Here is a 16895-nt window from a genome sequence, read left to right on the forward strand (position 1 = left end):
CCTGGACGTCTCTGTGGAAATACTGAAAATGTCTGTAAGAGGCAGCAGCATGTAATAAATACTGTAATTCCTATAAAGGCTCTCATTCAGACACCTCCAGTTTTAGATTTGTCTGCCCTTCACTTTTGATGCGGAGTCAAGTTTAAGCAACTGCAGCTCAGATACTTTCACTTTTCATTTTGCTGAGATGTTTTGCAAAGCTTGTTTGCCAACTCTGCAGTGGTTAAATGTCAAATTTAGAGGTTCTTGTGACATTTTGGAATGAAATACTGTCTGAAAAAACCCTTTTCATGTAAATGTTACCACTAAGAGAAAAAACGAAAAGATATCCTACTTCCTTTTCTGTGAACAAAAACAAATAGACACTGCTGTTCGTGATCAAAAACTGACAAATATCTAGAATCACATTTTATTTAATGTACATTTAGCTTGTTTAGTGGCGCTGTGAAAGGTGTGTTTACATAAGTTTATATGAATACAAAAATCTGGTTTTTAATGTACAGTACAACTAAAACTTATCAGTTTTGTCTGTGGAAATATTTCTCTGACTGAGATTTCAAGGTTTTTTTTTTCTTTTTTTACTGTGAGCTATATAACATAAAGACACGGCCTGTAAGTGGTCGTGCTGTTTACTTCTGTGTAACCACAGTCACCCACCACTCACACAAACACTCAACTATTTATAGAGAACTTTACACACAACATACTTGATCCAAAGACAGAGGAGACACAAGGGGTAGAGACAAAACACAATCCTGTCCTTTAACGCACCAACATGAGACTGATATAAATCTTCTTATCTTACTCTCTAAGGGCATTTTCAGACTTGAGCTTTTTAGTACAGTTGCATCGGATTCGGACTGAAAACAACAACTGTACCCTACTGAGACCCTTTACAGGAAGTGGTCTCAGTGCGGTCCCAAAAGAACTCAAACTGATCCACCTACATGGCGTACTCTAAAAGTTTGAGCTAAACAGCTGCTGCTTTGCATGCTGGGATGCGGATGAGTGAAGTCAACAGTTGTTAGCAACTAGCTGGAGAATAAATTGAGATCTGACCCAGACTAGCGTAACAAAGTCTTCTTCAGGACCTTCTTCCTGTGTTCACATTCTTGCTGCCGCCCCAGACACAGCTGACCAATGAGCAGAGAGAATGATCTCACCTGGCTTTTAATGCATTTTCTCATTGTGAAAAGAAACTGAACCAGGTTTACAAACTCATCCACTGATTTGAACCAAAGCAAACAAACAATAGGTTTGAAAACGCCATAACAGAAAGTAAATAAGCGTACTTTCCAATGTGTTGAACTATTCCTTTAAGACACAGGAAGTGAAATGTTTCAGATCATCATCAGATCAGATGTATTTCGGTCATTTCGTGCAGCAAAATCTGATTATTGCATCCATTTGAGTGAGCTTGGAAGTCAGCTGTGTGTATGTGAGGTGCTAAAAATCACACTGATGATTTATAAATCAGCAAGGTGAGAAAATGAAATAAATGTAGACCTAAACTGGCATTGGACTTCCTCTTTCTGAGGAAATGAAAACCTTTTCCCAGATGTATTTGTATTACTTGAGGGAAGTTTGTAGTGTGAACTGTATTCATCTTTGTTAGATGCTTTGAAAAGTTTGTATATATGATTGGAGGTTGTATGGAGGCAGTTAGACCTTATTTTCGCCTCCATAATAACATCTCACACCCTACAGTGAGCTTCATCAGCGCGAGAAACTGGGTGATATTTTTAATTGCACATACACACATAGGTGCCATTTCGAAAGCATTCATGCAATCATACTAACATCATAAGTGTTTGTTGTCAGGGGAAATATGCATGGGTGCATAAATGGGAGTTTCTCAGAGCGTGACTTAACCAACATCCTGACATCAGATCGTATTTTGCAAGTTATTCTCAGTTCAGTGTTCAGTCGACCTGCTGCAGAGACGGACGAGCTTTACACACCTGTTAGTCTTGCTGCCTTCAGGAGCGATGAATTGCAGCACAAAAGGTAAGAAAAACTGTTTACAACACAACAATAATCAGGTTATTAAAGTTATAAACAGGTTGTATAGAGGTTACGTGCTAATACTTATCAAAAAACTGTCATCAACACATAGTCAGTGATGATGAACATGGCTGATGTGAATTTACTGTAACTAACTGACAAACATATGATAATCTATATTAGAACCATACATACTGAAAAATGTCATTACCACATAGGACCATTATAACTTTAATTCTGATTTAGTTTAGTTACAACATTATAATCATTATCCCAATTTTTCTAAAAAAAAATAAAAAAAATACTGTATACTGTATGATTTACTGGCAAAATATGCACCGTAGAATCAGCATAATGTATAAAATCTGTATCTGTATGAAATGATAAAATACACAGACATTGTATGTTTATATAAGTGTATCATAACATATATATGTAGCATATATATATGTTCTAATAGATTATTTTCTATGTGTTACTTTATAATTATTATTTAGTTGTTTATTTTTACAGGAACAGATTAAAGAATGGCATTTTCACTAAACAGACTAATGCCGTATGTACTAGCAATCAGACGCATTGTGGTGCTGCCTCCTTAAAATATTTGAGATTGTATGACATCATATAATATAAACTAAAGTCACTTTTTTGTATGTTTTAACTCTACCTGATGCATATATTGCTGGTGGTCCATTTTACTGTAAAACATCCTTAAAAGAAAAACCAAAAGTACTCCTGTTGGTACACATAAGTACCATTACTGCTGCTGGCTGATAAAGGTGAGAAAAAAAATATGGATATTGAGATTTTTAAAAATCCTAGTGGGGGATTTATTTTCAGACACTTTCACTTCTTCTACATTTTGACTCACTGAGATGAGTCGGTTTATAATCAATCACAACTAGTTTGTACAAATCAGAAGTGTCTGATAAACACAGGGATAATGTCTCTCCTGGAAGGCATTCATGGTGTTGCACTCAGCTGTTCACAGTAAAAGTGAAACAGTTCATGTCAAGAATGAAAAAAGGGAACGCTGGCTCCTTTCTTGCCTCCACGCAGCTGACCAATCTGGTCTGCAGCGTAAGTGGGTGAAAAGTAAGATTGACACAGTCAGACACAGTCCCCCCCAATCCAACACTGGAAAGATGTGGGGGAAGGGGGGGTTTTGGAAGCTATTTAACCATCCCACAAGCAGTCCTAACAGAGCATACTGGTAACTATGTTTACTCAGAGATGATATTGTATAATTACATTGCTGAGACATGCAGTAGAAAATGGTATTTCTGGGGAAATGTGCATAAAGTGATACACAAGAAATCTGATGTAATGTTTCAGCCATAAAAAGTATTTTGACTTTGTAAATGGAAAAAGAATAAACTGTACACAGTACTTTTAAGAAGTGAAACATGAGAGGATGATGAAACAAGGATTATCCCCAGAGGGAGGTACTGGTCTGGGACTGTCCAGGATTGACAGAATGATGAACTAAAGACAATCTCAGAGAGTCCCTTAGAAGAAAATCTGTCACCTGACTGGTGAAAGATTCAACTGTTGGTCAGGTGCTCATATGAACAGTGAAAGAGGTTTTCCTCGCTGTAATCATTCCTCCTGTTCATACTGGATATTAAAAGATCCTTCAAATGTGCTTTCAATGTAAGTGATGGAGGCCAAAATCCACAGTGTGTCCACACAGTCATTTAAAAGTTGATGTGAAGCTTATATGAGGCTTCAGCAGTCTGAGTTAGTCATATCAAGTGGATATCTGACACATTTACAGTCTTTTTAGCATCAAATTCCCTCTTTGTGTTTCCTCGGACAGTGTTTCCCTGTTGAGCTGCGGTGGAAGTTTAGTAACAAAACGAGGAACTTTGGCACTAAAAACACTGTAACGTTGACAGATATCTACTTGATTTGACTCATTTGGACGCTGAAGCTTCATATTAGCTTCAGATAAACTTTTAAATACATTTTTGCACAGAAGGAGGACTGTGGATTTTGTCCCCCATCACTTACATTGTAAGTGCATTATGAAGGGATCTTCTAATGGTCACTACGAACGAGAAGGATGATTATTTTGTTTTTTATTACATTTTTTGAACAGTAGAGCTCCAGTAATATAAATATAAACCTGTAAACATGCATAATATATGCCTTTTAAAGCATTAATCATAAAAATAATTGTGTGATTGATCAGTTATGAGAACAATCCTTAGTTGCAGCCGTTTACTGTACCAAATGTCATGACAATCCATCCAACAGTTGTTGAGGTAAATCACTCTGAATTAAAGTACTGGTCTGTCATACTGGCCAACATTGCCTCACTGCTTATGTGTCTAAATAAAGCCTGGTATGTGTGTGTGTGTGTGTGTGTGTGTGTGTGTGTGTGTGTGTGTGTGGAGTTTCCACCACTCTGGGAAGTCATTTACCAATACATCAACTAGAGCAGGAGGAGCTTATCGCTGCTTTAAAAAGACCCTCTGACTCACAGCAGCTGTATACTGTTTCTGACAGAGCAGCGACTGTGAGATCGGGGTGAGTAACACTGCTGGAGGAGTTAGACAAAAGCACTGTACGACGGATATGTGTCTGCCTGTCTGGACTGGTTGATAGTGTGTGTTGTAGAGTGTTTTCTCTTAAGAAAGTTTCCTCACATTGCCTTACATAGGCTGATACTTTTATTTGAACTTTCTTATTACTTGAATCACCAACAAGCTTTTTTTTTAGTTATTAATTAAAGAAGCTGAAAGGTGAATGTTGTCACTCAAAAGTAGTATTCTTATTTACTGTCATTTCCGTGTCCCGGTTTTGCATGTGTTTTTTGCATGGTGTGTTTCTTCATGTGGAAAAATGGCGATGATGTGGAAAAACTGGATGCCAGATGATGCTTTGTGTTACGATTTAATCAGATTTATTTATTCATTTATCTCATTATTTTTGATTGAAACAGTAACAGTTTAATTACAGATTCCTCTTTTAATATGTTTTCATTCCACTTTTTTGCTCAAAAGACTAAAATGTGTTTGTTAGAGTTTTATCTGAAAATAACACAGGAAGCAACTAATTTTAGGAGTGTTAGTGAATTAAGTAGCCAAATTTTAAAGCTTTCTTTTTATTTAAAATATGAGAAAATACCTTTTTGTAGTAATTCAAAATGCAAAGACAGTATTCACAGTTTTAAAAATAGCTAACTTAAACATTAAAAAATGGGAAAGCAAGAGTATTACACAAAATTAAATTAAAAACTAGCTCTCTTGTGTAATTATGTTGTGATTTAACTTAATCTAATTTAATTTATTGATATAAATTGCATGTCTTGTATCACAGATTCCACTTTTAATTTATGTTTTCATTACTCTTCGAACTGGCTTTCATTTTCAAAATAACACGGGAAGCAACTTATGCCAGGAGCAGTTACCAGGGTTACCAGGTCCTCAGTTTTGCCACAAAATTGGACTACTTTTGAGGTGTTGCTGCTGGTTGAATTTTTTGTTCGCTGGTTTGATAGACCTATTTTGCATGCAAATTACTTGAATAATCTCTATGAATAAAAATCCATAGATATTACAATACATTTGACAATTATAGCAATGCTGTTGGACTTTAAAAGCAGTGTATATGGTTTAGCAGAGGCATATTTTGAGCTCCGACATTGGGCTGGTTTTGGAGTTGGTTTTTAATGATCATTGCGCTGGTTTTGTCACAAAGATCTGGCAACCTTGGCAGTTAATGAATTGTTAAGCTAATTTTTTTTTGCTTTCTTTTTATCTAAAATAAAAGAAAATACCATTATATAGTCTATAATGCAAAAACAGTGTTGCTTGCTAATGTTGCTAACAAATATTTACAGTTGGGGTTTTTTTTGTCTCTACAGGTTTGACAGCACCTTTCTTAGCCTGCTGGTCACGTTTCTCCGCTTGGACAGCGATGAGGACCCGCTCAGATTTGATGGAGACAGATGGCTTCAACTCCCTCCCTGCAGGAGGAAGGGGGTTGAAGAAAAAGTTCAAAAAGTTATTTGGAGTCAACAGAGCTCAACCCGGTCCAAACACCATCACTGCGACTGATGGAAACCTCTCACCCGGCGATAAGGAGCCCCAAAACGGTCAGTTAATGGAGCTAACATCAGAAACATCCAACCGTTAGCCAAACGTTAGCCAACCGTAAACCATTGAAACTGAAAGACAGGAAGAAACTGAAAAGTTTTAGGAAGACAGATAAAGTTAGCAGTTGAATTCTGTCTCTACAATAAAATATGATTTTCATGTCTTCAAGGCCACAAACACTACAAGTCCCTATATATAACATATATATTAATATATGTATATATACATATGTATGTAAGTTACAGTACCAATCAAATCAAATGCACATGGACTCAGTGTCTGTTAGAGAAAGAGTGGAAAGGCAAAGTGAATCAGAGATATATATAGTTACCCGTCATGAAAGCGTCAAACGTTCCGTCACACCTAGAAGCAATTAAAAGTCAGCAGCTAGCCCATTGTTTATTACATGTCATGTTTCTTTCCTGGGGAGCTTCCAAGTACTTTCCCTCAATTTCTTATCTACACTTTGGATGTGGGCTTTCTAAACACTGAAGAGTTTACAGACTCCCTGCTTGCACTCCCAAAGACTAAGACATTTGTCTTTATCTGCTCACGCTTCATGGAACCCTTCTGTTACATTAATAGTACTTTAGTATATAATCAGGCTAAAGTTCTCCCAGTTAAAAGTTACATGGTAAGATAAAAACATCATCTGTATTTTGGAAAGTTGTTACAGGAAGTTTAAATGCCAAGTTTTATTGTAAACACCATCTCCAACAGCTCAAAACAAGGTCTGCTCTTTGCTTTTCTCCCTCAGTGATACCCACATTTGAGGACCTCCTTGAGGCAAACCATTTGTCTGAGGCCAGCCAGCTGCTGATAGAGAGAGAGGAGTGTCTGTTTGGGGAGATAACAGAAGCAGAGGCACTTAAACATCGGGAGAAGGAAGTGGACAGGCTTGATGCAGACCGCAGAGCCCTGAAGGACCTCGTAGTGCAGATTCTGAAACAGTCTCTCAGCACAGAGGTCAATGTTGTGGCTCTAACATATGCCGTGACGGCCATCTGCCAGGAGGAGGAGCAGGACAAGCAGTGGAAGCAGAGAGATGGGACACCGCCGCCCTGGAGGCCCAGTGGCTGGAAGAAGCTCCACGATTCAACGCTCTACAGCTTGGTGGAGGAGTGCATGGACAACACCTCCTCCAGCCCCCCTGCAGACCTGGTGGAGAAGTCGTCTCTCCAGGTGGACATCTGCAGCATGGGCAGGCAGCTGAAGCAGGACCTGCTGTGGGTGGTGGAGGTGGTGAAGAGCAGCTACCCGCCGGAGCTGCACATCTGTAATTCCTACGCCAGGTGGTACCACCAAACCTTCAGCGCCAGACTCAAAAAGATCGCAGAGTTTGGTCTAGATGACAAGGACTGCACTTCCCTCCTGCTCTGGGTGAACGAGTATTATCCAGAGTGAGTCATTAATTCAACTTTTAAGTAAAAGATCTAAGCACTTCTTCCACCACTGGTAAATTTAGTATCAATATTCATGATCTCCAGGGGATGATTCCCAATAATTTTGGTGACCATGTGGTCTGTAGGTCAAGTGTTCCTCTCGATCAACACTTTGGTCCATGATACCAAAGGCATAGTCCACAATGGTATCTCAAAAACAAGTGAAGTTTGTTGTGGATATTCATGTTCTCCAGAGAATGAATCCTGGTGTGTTTAGTGCTCACCTCTCTCACTCACCACAGTAGGGACAAAACTTTCACAGGTACCACAGAAATCTTACAGTTTAACTGGCAGATTGCCATGACATGTGCTGACATTTCCTCTGATGCTCCCCAGAGGATAAACCCTTTGAATTTTGGATACCACATTACTTCAATTTAGCATTATTAACCCCTCTACCTCCGTTCATTCTGCTTATTGCGTTCATATTATGCAGTTGAAGGAACATTTCAGTCTCAATTTGTGCTTATTTTTTACAAAATGTTTCCTCCAATCTTTGCTTTTTTTTTTTTTTTTTGAGAATCATTGAATTTAATTTTACTTCTTCAGGAAAAATACTCTTTGGTAGAACTGGTCACAATCAGTAGATGCATGCAACTGGTTAACAGGGGTGCAAAGCAGACATTGCTTGGGAACTACTGCTAAAGGGAACAGGACTAAATTGATTTTTTTGTCTTGTGTTGAATGTCCGTTGGAGACCAAACCATGATGTTATGAAGAAATGTACACAAAATGTACAAAATATCATGAATCTCTCCTTGTGTAATTGGGCCTTATTGTCCACAATCAGTGTCTTTACTATCTAAGATCTAAGTGTGTGAAAGAGGAAGCACCACTTTCACCCTCAACTGCTCAGGCTGATTCATGGACAAAGCGGTTCGCCCTAAAATTGTGTAATCGTTCAGGAAAGGCAGCACAGTACAAACTACACCATAATATAATGCTGCAAAAAGACAGATCGAGAATGGTTTTACAGAGTCACACCCTGGAGTTCACAAACCAGTTGGTTACACACTTTTTATTCAAAACAAGTCGCTGCTTGTCCTTGTTGTTGAAATATAGAAGCTCACTAACTGAAGTGGAAGAAATGAAACAAGCAAATTGAGGAAAAATGAAAAAGCAAATTATATCTCCAGTAACACACTGAGCATCACAGATTACTGATGTAGAACAATATACAAGTATCCGACATAATGTTTGTTACTCCTAATCCTAATCTGTAGAGTTCATGTTTCTTGACTTGTTAATGACTGTGAATGTGATGTCTGCTCTCTGTGTCAGAATCCTTCGAAAGCCAGAGCTGGCCAGTGAGATCGATCACGAAGCGTTGGGAAAGCTGCTGCCTAAAAAGTTACTGAAACCTCTGGAGGAACAGTACCTGAGCAAACAACAGGTAGATTCATTATATTTTAGTCACGTATAGCAGTTTTTAGTTTCGGTTTGTTTGGGTTTGGTAGTTTTAGTCAAACTTCAGGTCTCGTTTTGGTGGGGGTTTTTTTTACATTAGCAGCAATGTCTAGCAATCGGGATGTTTGTCAGTCAGTTAGCATGATGAAAAAACTGTGCAAAGTGAGAAATCACAGCACAGCATTTAGTAGTCGGATTGCAGAAGGAATGAACAATTTAGACTAGCGGTTAGTTTTACATGCAGGTAAAACATTAAGATGCCCTGATGGCAACAGAGAACATTCACTTGCTAGAACAAGCCCAGGTGGAACTATAATACTTGTGGTTTTCTGGAGGATTTTAGATGATCTAATCTCGAGCTCCAGCATCAGGCCACATTTTTCTGCCCTCTAGACAATAATCAGTTTTAATATGATTGACCTGATGACATTTTCGCTAGTGCCACCCTGGTAGAATCATAGAAATTCTTGCCATGAACAAAAAAAGTAGTAGCCAAGAACATTAAGTGCCTGTGAAAGAGTGTTATGTGTGTTAAAAGTAACCGCTTCATGTTGTTTTTCGTACATCCAGAGTGAGATGGTGACTTGCATCGACCGCGTCCTGGAGGAAGCAAAGCAAAAGTGGGAAGATGGAGAGGAGCCGTCAAGAAAGGACGGCTGCTTCGTCAGTCCTGTGGCCTATGACCTCATTCCGGTAGAGTATTATCAACACAACATAATGTTAAATCAATTATCATTTTTAAATGCAGTTATTCATTTGTGTTCTCTATCTGTCTTTAGCTCATCAATGGTATTTTGACTACAACTGTAAAAGTTGTGGGAGACCAAAGCAAGGCCCGGGATTTAACTTACCAACTGAAAGATTCATTACAAAGGTAACAAGACTGATTACTTGCTTCTAAGTATTGTCATTTATAAATGCAGTTAGTTCTATTCTTAATGATATCAACATTTCATTCAAATACAAACTCCTGCAGGTTCAGGATCTTCCAGGACAACATCATGAAGCAAAGCAAACCGAACAGCAAGCCGTTCATCAAGGCGATACTCAGCTGTATTGAACATTTCAGGTACTTTTCTGACATTTATACAAACTCACAGTTTAAAGGACAGGTTCACTTTTTTTCAAGTCTGTCTTAAAACTGCAGTCAGGTGCTCATATGAACAGTGAAAGAGGTTTTCCTCGCTGTAATCATTCCTCCTGTTCATACCGGATATTAAAAGATCCTTCAAATGTGCTTTCAATGTAAGTGATGGAGGCCAAAATCCACAGTGTGTCCACACAGTCATTTAAAAGTTGATGTGAAGCTTATATGAGGCTTCAGCAGTCTGAGTTAGTCATATCAAGTGGATATCTGACACATTTACAGTCTTTTTAGCATCAAATTCCCTCTTTGTGTTTCCTCGGACAGTGTTTCCCTGTTGAGCTGCAGGTGGAAGTATAGTAACAAAACGAGGAACTTTGGCACTAAAAAGACTGTAACGTTGAAAGATATCTACTGGATTTGACTCATTTGGATGCTGAAGCTTCATATTAGCTTCAGATAAACTTTTAAATACATTTTTGCACAGAAGGAGGACTGTGGATTTTGTCCCCTATCACTTACATTGTAAGTGCATTATGAAGGGATCTTCTAACGAACAGTATGAACAGGAGGAACGATTACAACAAGAAAAACATGTTTCACTGTTCATTTGGGCTTCTGACTGTTTTCAGACAGCTTTGAAAAATTGTGAACCCGTCCTTGAACATCACAGAAAAAAATATCGCTGTGAGCTAATTTGAGGGTTTTCCTGTGGTCTGCCTGCAGGGACTTCCTCGTTAAGAAGAGTGATCTGTTCCCAGAGGATGTTCGGGAAAGCTGTTTGTCTGTTCTGATGGACATGAAACAATCTGCTCACATGTATTTACTAAGCCCTGTGCACGAGGTCCTTAAGGTAAGTTTATTTACAAGCGATTTAAAGGCTAAGTCTGGTCATGTTCTATATTTTTCTTGTAGTCAACTAATCCCATGAAAAGATTTGTGTATCCAGATATATCTTAGTCCTCTGTGTCATTGACGCCCAGAACCAAACAAAAAAACATGAATTAACAAAAGAATTTTAAAAAAAGGTCAGTCTTGTTACATTGTTTGGCCTCCTTTCATTTTTATTTGAGCTCTGGGAACAACCACATCCACGGGGATTTACTGAATTTTAGTTACTATTTGGACACAATTCATAAAATGTGCTCATGGGTGTTGTCTACCGTGTAGATGAATAATAACTCAAATTTTGACCCTAATCCTTAGCCAAAGAATTTTTACTACAAATTTTGTGCGACTGTGGACCCCTACATCTGTTTGTGGTAAAAGTTAGAGAAAAAATAATTCAATGTCTCATGCATCATATTTGTATCTCACACAGCCACAGTACCGCAAGCTGGGAACCAGTGACTGGCTGAATAAGTCAGTGTTTGAGAATCTGCTGGTCAGCATTGAACAACAGATTCAGGATCTTCAAGGTGCAGCTGAATCGTGTCACAAGGTAAACCAGAGAAACCATGACACACATTCTTCCATTCATATTAAAGGACAAGCCACTGTTTTTTTTTGTTTGTTTTGATTGAGAGGGATTACTTTTGTATGAGTCTATATGTTGTTTTTTTTTAGGAAAATCCTGCATAGTATACTTTTAACTACATGTTAAATCATGTTGACTGTACATTACTACAGACCATTTTCCAAAGCGGACTGCAGTTTAAATGTTTTGAATATATTTTACCTTTCAGGTGGCCATTGGTTTCTATTAATTTACATTCAGAGAGATTTTACATTTATATACAGTATGAAAATCAATTAGCAGAACACAAAAAATTGAAGTTAACTTTGATGGATAAAACAACTCAAGCAAGATTCAAGAGTCTGCCAAAGATTTTAGAACTGTACAAAAGTTAATGGAAACCAATGGCTGCCTGAATGTTGGGAAAAATGCAGACTACAGTATGATTTGTAAAATAGTTAGTAACATGTAAAATATTCATAATTTATGTAGTAAAAGGAGTAAAACATGGATAATTACTGGTATAGTTCTATAGATTCACAAATTATCTGTTAAATCCAGTAGTTCTTCAACAAGCACAAAATAGCTTAATTTGAAGCTAAAATAATGTTGTTTTTTATCCTGATTACTGATTTGATTGCAGGATCTGATGGGACAGCTTCACCAGGAAGTGACAGCAGAATATGTGAAGAGGCTCCTGAGAGGGGAAGTCAAACTGAAGAACAAGGAGCGTCAGGAGAAAGCCTACATGACTGTGAAAAACAATGCGGAGAGTTTGCACAGTTTATTCGTGAAAATGGTGAGACTCAAGCACAAAATCTAAAAGTATTAGATTTTACAAAACATTCATTTTTGGTTGCAACATCTTACGTTCAACATCAGAAACTCCAAGGAAAAAATATGTCACTGAACTGACCGCAGAGTGTGATTAATGTGTTCCTTGGAAAATCCACTTTAAAAACTATTAAATCCTCCCTAAAACACATGCCTTGTATATTACTGTTGAAGTAAACTTGAAGACTAAACAAAATTACTTCACAGGGATCAAAGGAGGAGTGGTTGAAGGAAATCTTGAACAAGATTGCAGAAGTGCTGAAACTCCAAGACCTCCCTGCCATACAGATGCAAGTAGTATTACTGGGAACTGATTATCCTGACCTCAGGTAATCATTTCATTATTATTATTAGCAAAAGCAAATGTGCAGCTGTCCTTATTTAGCTGTGAGTGACCTAATAAAGACAGAATCATTAAACATGGTTTACTTGACATTAGGGTGAACATTAACAAACATATTTTTCAGTAAGAGCTGAGAGGAAACAGGAAGTGAACTGAGCTAAAACCTCTGACATGAGTTCAGATGTTTCCTGGTAGGAGGATGATATTATGATATTATTATGAAAGGCAGAGGCTCAATTTTCTGGAGGAGTTACCAAGAAAAACAGAACTGAAACAAAGAAAAGTGCTGCTGTTAAATGAAAGCTTGCTACGACAGTCAGTTATGTTAACATTTAGAGTCAACAGTTTACAGAGGATGAGGTTTACTTCCAAATGTTTACTTTGACAGTAAACTGTCTTGTTTTTCTTCCTCTGCTCTCTGAGTCAGTGTTGTAAGACTTTCACATGCAAACCAAAGAATAGTATAGTTTACCATTATGGGAAATATATATTTTTTGCTTTCTTGTGGTTTGATGAGAAGATTGATACCACTTTTACTGTGAATATGACGCTAGCGCTGGCAGCTGGTTAGCTTAGCTTAGCACAAAGCCTGGAAACAGGGGGAAACAGCTAGCCTAGCTCAATCCAAAGGTACCAGCACCTCTAAAACTCACAAAATAACATGTTGGATCTCTTTTGTTTAATGAGTGGTTTCACAGGTCATGTGCTGGCACTAGTGAGCTTAAGAATCAATCAATCAATCACCCAAACTTTATTTATATAGCACTTTCCATACAAGTCGAATGAAATTCAAAGTACTTTAGAAGTGACTGACAAACACGCAGGATGGTAAATATGGACTGGGACACTAGTGCACACCAGGATACAAGTAAAATAGCAAAAAATAAAACAAGGTGACTTGTAAAATGTAAATAAAATAACTAATTCAAGATAATAATAGATTAGACAGAAAAAGATTTAATGAAACCTACTTTAAAAGAATGAATTGAATAAGACAACAATAAAAGATAAATTAATGGTAAGAGAGCAGTTAAAATAGTAAAAGAAAGTACAAGAAATCAAAGACACATATATATAATAATAAGATACTACATAAAAGCCAGGCTAAACAGGTGGGTTTTTAGTCTATGTTTAAAAACATCAATATTTTCAGAGCTGTTTTTTATCATCTTTACCTTTGCACAGTCTGATTGCTAAACCAAGATAATTGTCTACTGGCTCTAGCTTCATATTTAACATGAAGACATGAAAACAGTATCAATCTTCCCATCTAACTATTGTCAAGTATGTGCAGGAGAAGGAATATACTGTATACTTCCACACCATAATCTACTTTACCTTTTATCCACCTTTGTTATAGTAATCTTCTATTAATTAGATTAATGTTGTCTTGGATTAAAAAAGTTCATTTCTAATGTTTCCCTTCTTTCATCCACAGTGAAAAACACGTTTCGGCTCTGCTCAAGCTCAAGACTAACCTCACCAAGGCCGACAGGAGAATCGTCAAAGCAATTCTGTCAGACGCTTTGAAAGAAACCAACGTCGTCAGCGCTCGCCCTTTTTTCTCCAGAGTTCCCATCAAATGAGACGTTCACTCCAGTGATACATTCTCCTCATTTCAGTCGTTTAAAAGTTGGGTTGTCCAATATAATGTATCATAATGTTTGTTTTACATTAGTATGATGAACACATTGATGTGTACATGATCACCGTGTCTGTACGAAGCAAATGTCATCTGCAGTGAAAGTCTAATCTTGGATTAAATGTTACTTTTATAATGAACTTAAGCTGGAAAGATTATTGTGTAATATGATATATAATAATAATATAAAAAGAGAGTCACTGTATAAATGTGTACGCTAGACTTCACATTAGTGCTGGGAAACGTGGTGCTTCTCCTGTATGTGTGCTTGTGAGTTTTGTTTTTTAGGGAAATGAGAACCAGGTCAGTGTTCGTATGTGTAATATTTTGAAGATGTATTTTTATATCAAATCAGTGTTACTGTTTTTTTAATTTAATGTGCTGTATATTTTGACTTACCTGTACAATAAAGGGAGACATTGAACTTTAATGTTATGTTTTAAAAATGCTTGTTTCTTGTCATCTGCTGTACAAAATGTTAAATATAAGTTAAGTTTATAAATAAAATTTGCTAAAAATCTATATATTTTATGTTCATCTGCTCTTCTGTTCATCACCTTATCAGGGTGATTAAAAAAAAGCATTAAGTGTTACGTAGAGCAGCGGTTCTCAAGGGGGTTGCAGGGGGTCCCCAGAAAAATGGGGAATACTTACATTTCACTATTTCATTGACTAAAAGTTAGTCCAGTGAGAGAATGTGTAAGAATGACTCCGTTTATAGGTTTCATACTCTTCATTGTTAATATGCCGATCTACAGTATAGACAGTTATGGAATAACTAAATCTTATCAGATGAGGATCCCTGAGACTACAGCTTATCAAATACAGGTTTGTACCGGGATGTGTATCAATTTGTGGGTCCTTGACACCACAAAGGTTGAGAACCACTTTCATAGAGGCAGAAATAAAATTTTAAAAAAACAATTTACTGAAAATGAATAGGAAAATTAAACCAGTACACTTCACACAAATACATTCTGTGGTTTCACTGGAAGAGCTTTATGTCAAAAAGTAAAGCCTGACATTAAAGACATGCCACATTAAATACAGATTTAATCAGTTAAAAAGTACACACCTCTTATGTACATATTACTTATTATACATTTGTATAAATAAATAAATTAAAACTTAATAAATAACATTATTAGCAACATTATATAACAACTTTTAATTATGGAGAAAGTGCATATTTAACTTTTAGTGCCTACAGTACACAGAGTTCATGAATTTAAGTACAAAAAGAAACAAATAACTGAACTTTTAAGGGTTTTAAACAAAACAAGAGTAACTCTCAGTACCAACAAATTCAATCTAAATAAAATTCACACACAAAGTCTTTGAGTAGATGACCTTTTTTTTTGCAGGTTCATGAAAACATGTTTTTACTCATTCACATTCATGAGTTAGAGCACAAAATATATGAACATTTAGTGCAGGAACCAACAACGTAGAGCTGCATTTTGACACTAAATGATATAAACAGTATTTTGGAAGTTAGCAGACAAACCTATCAGGGTGAGTTATGAGTCAAAAACAACAACATGGCAGTTAAAAATAAAGTTTTTGAAGAAATTTTCCCAAATTGATGTCAGTGGTCAGGGCTTGTAATTCAGATTCTTGATCATAGGCTCTGCAGGGAACTACCAATCATCTGCGGACTGTGAAGTTTTCCATTAAGTGACTGACTCACCAACATCATAAACAGCCGAGCCAGTCTTGTACAATAGCAGGAAATTATTGGCCCTTGTTTGCAGGAACTGAAGCGTTGTGCATTGTGCGAAGGTAATCAAAGACCAAAGGATTGTCTTATCATTTTACAGCCCATTCTCACTCCTCGTTTTAACACACTGGGTACCCCTTTAGGATAGTCCGATAGACTTCTGTTGAACTCCCACAAATAGACGCCATAAGACCGATGACGTCTATATAAGGTGACAAATTTCAGTCTGGTCGCCAGAATTAAACGTTGGCATTGTACGTTTCTGCAAACCACAGACACGTTGAGTATGTACATTTCAACACCTGTAATACGCAGCATATTAACATTTCAACAATACGTATAATATCATCATTTCTGAAGTGATGTACTTCACATGACATCTATATAAGCTCACTTTTTTTTTAGGAGGTGGAGGGGTTGGTGGATGGCTTGCAACGTTGCAGTAAACAGGACATGTTGAGGGGTCGAAGGCCAGATATGGTTCGAGGCTCTTCCTTGATTTGTGTCTTTAGGTGATGTGGCTCCAAGTTAACATACATGTGCATGTAAATGTATCTGGTGGCTGTTTGCCATTGGCTGTAATCCATAAGTTTGCATGATTTGACCAACCACAGATCATTTCTTTGTTCCTTCTTCAACTATAAAAGATTAGGTTTGCTTGTTGTTCGCTGAGACGAACTGATGTAAATCTTTGTGTGTTCTGTCTCCTTATTGTACAATAATAGTTATTCATCTTCAACCCAGCAGTATTTTGTGTATTATTTCATATGTGTGTTTAGTGTTTTCAGCCAATTTCCATGACAACTGGATTGAGGTGTTTCCTAGTTTATTATTATTTAGTTATAACTGCAGTTAATGGC

The 16895-nt window shown here is 37.2% G+C and overlaps 1 protein-coding gene across 2 annotated transcripts; it reads left to right on the forward strand.

Moving 5' to 3' along the window:
• The first annotated feature begins 1938 nt into the window (after positions 1-1938).
• Positions 1939-14837, forward strand: LOC122998442 (tumor necrosis factor alpha-induced protein 2-like). 2 transcript variants are annotated; one of them, XM_044375347.1, is made up of 12 exons: positions 1939-2007; positions 5876-6106; positions 6865-7507; positions 8831-8942; positions 9527-9649; positions 9736-9830; positions 9933-10025; positions 10767-10893; positions 11362-11481; positions 12140-12295; positions 12538-12659; positions 14112-14837. In XM_044375347.1, the coding sequence occupies exons 1-12, from the start codon at positions 1989-1991 to the stop codon at positions 14257-14259; spliced, it is 1989 nt and encodes a 662-aa protein (XP_044231282.1). In that variant the 5' UTR covers positions 1939-1988; the 3' UTR covers positions 14260-14837. The 2 variants fall into 2 exon arrangements, with proteins under 2 accessions (XP_044231282.1, XP_044231283.1); XM_044375348.1 differs by lacking the exon at positions 1939-2007 and adding an exon at positions 4458-4536.
• Positions 14838-16895: the final 2058 nt, after the last annotated feature.

This window comes from Thunnus albacares, chromosome 15, assembly GCF_914725855.1.
Source record: "Thunnus albacares chromosome 15, fThuAlb1.1, whole genome shotgun sequence".
In the NCBI taxonomy this organism is placed as follows: domain Eukaryota; kingdom Metazoa; phylum Chordata; class Actinopteri; order Scombriformes; family Scombridae; genus Thunnus; species Thunnus albacares.

Bases quoted from the DNA above. Each gene is read 5' to 3' on its own strand.
- LOC122998442 (XM_044375347.1), top strand. The intron at 10,026-10,766 runs GTACTTTTCTGA...GTCTGCCTGCAG, and splicing joins AGCTGTATTGAACATTTCAG to GGACTTCCTCGTTAAGAAGA. The intron at 11,482-12,139 runs GTAAACCAGAGA...ATTTGATTGCAG, and splicing joins CAGCTGAATCGTGTCACAAG to GATCTGATGGGACAGCTTCA.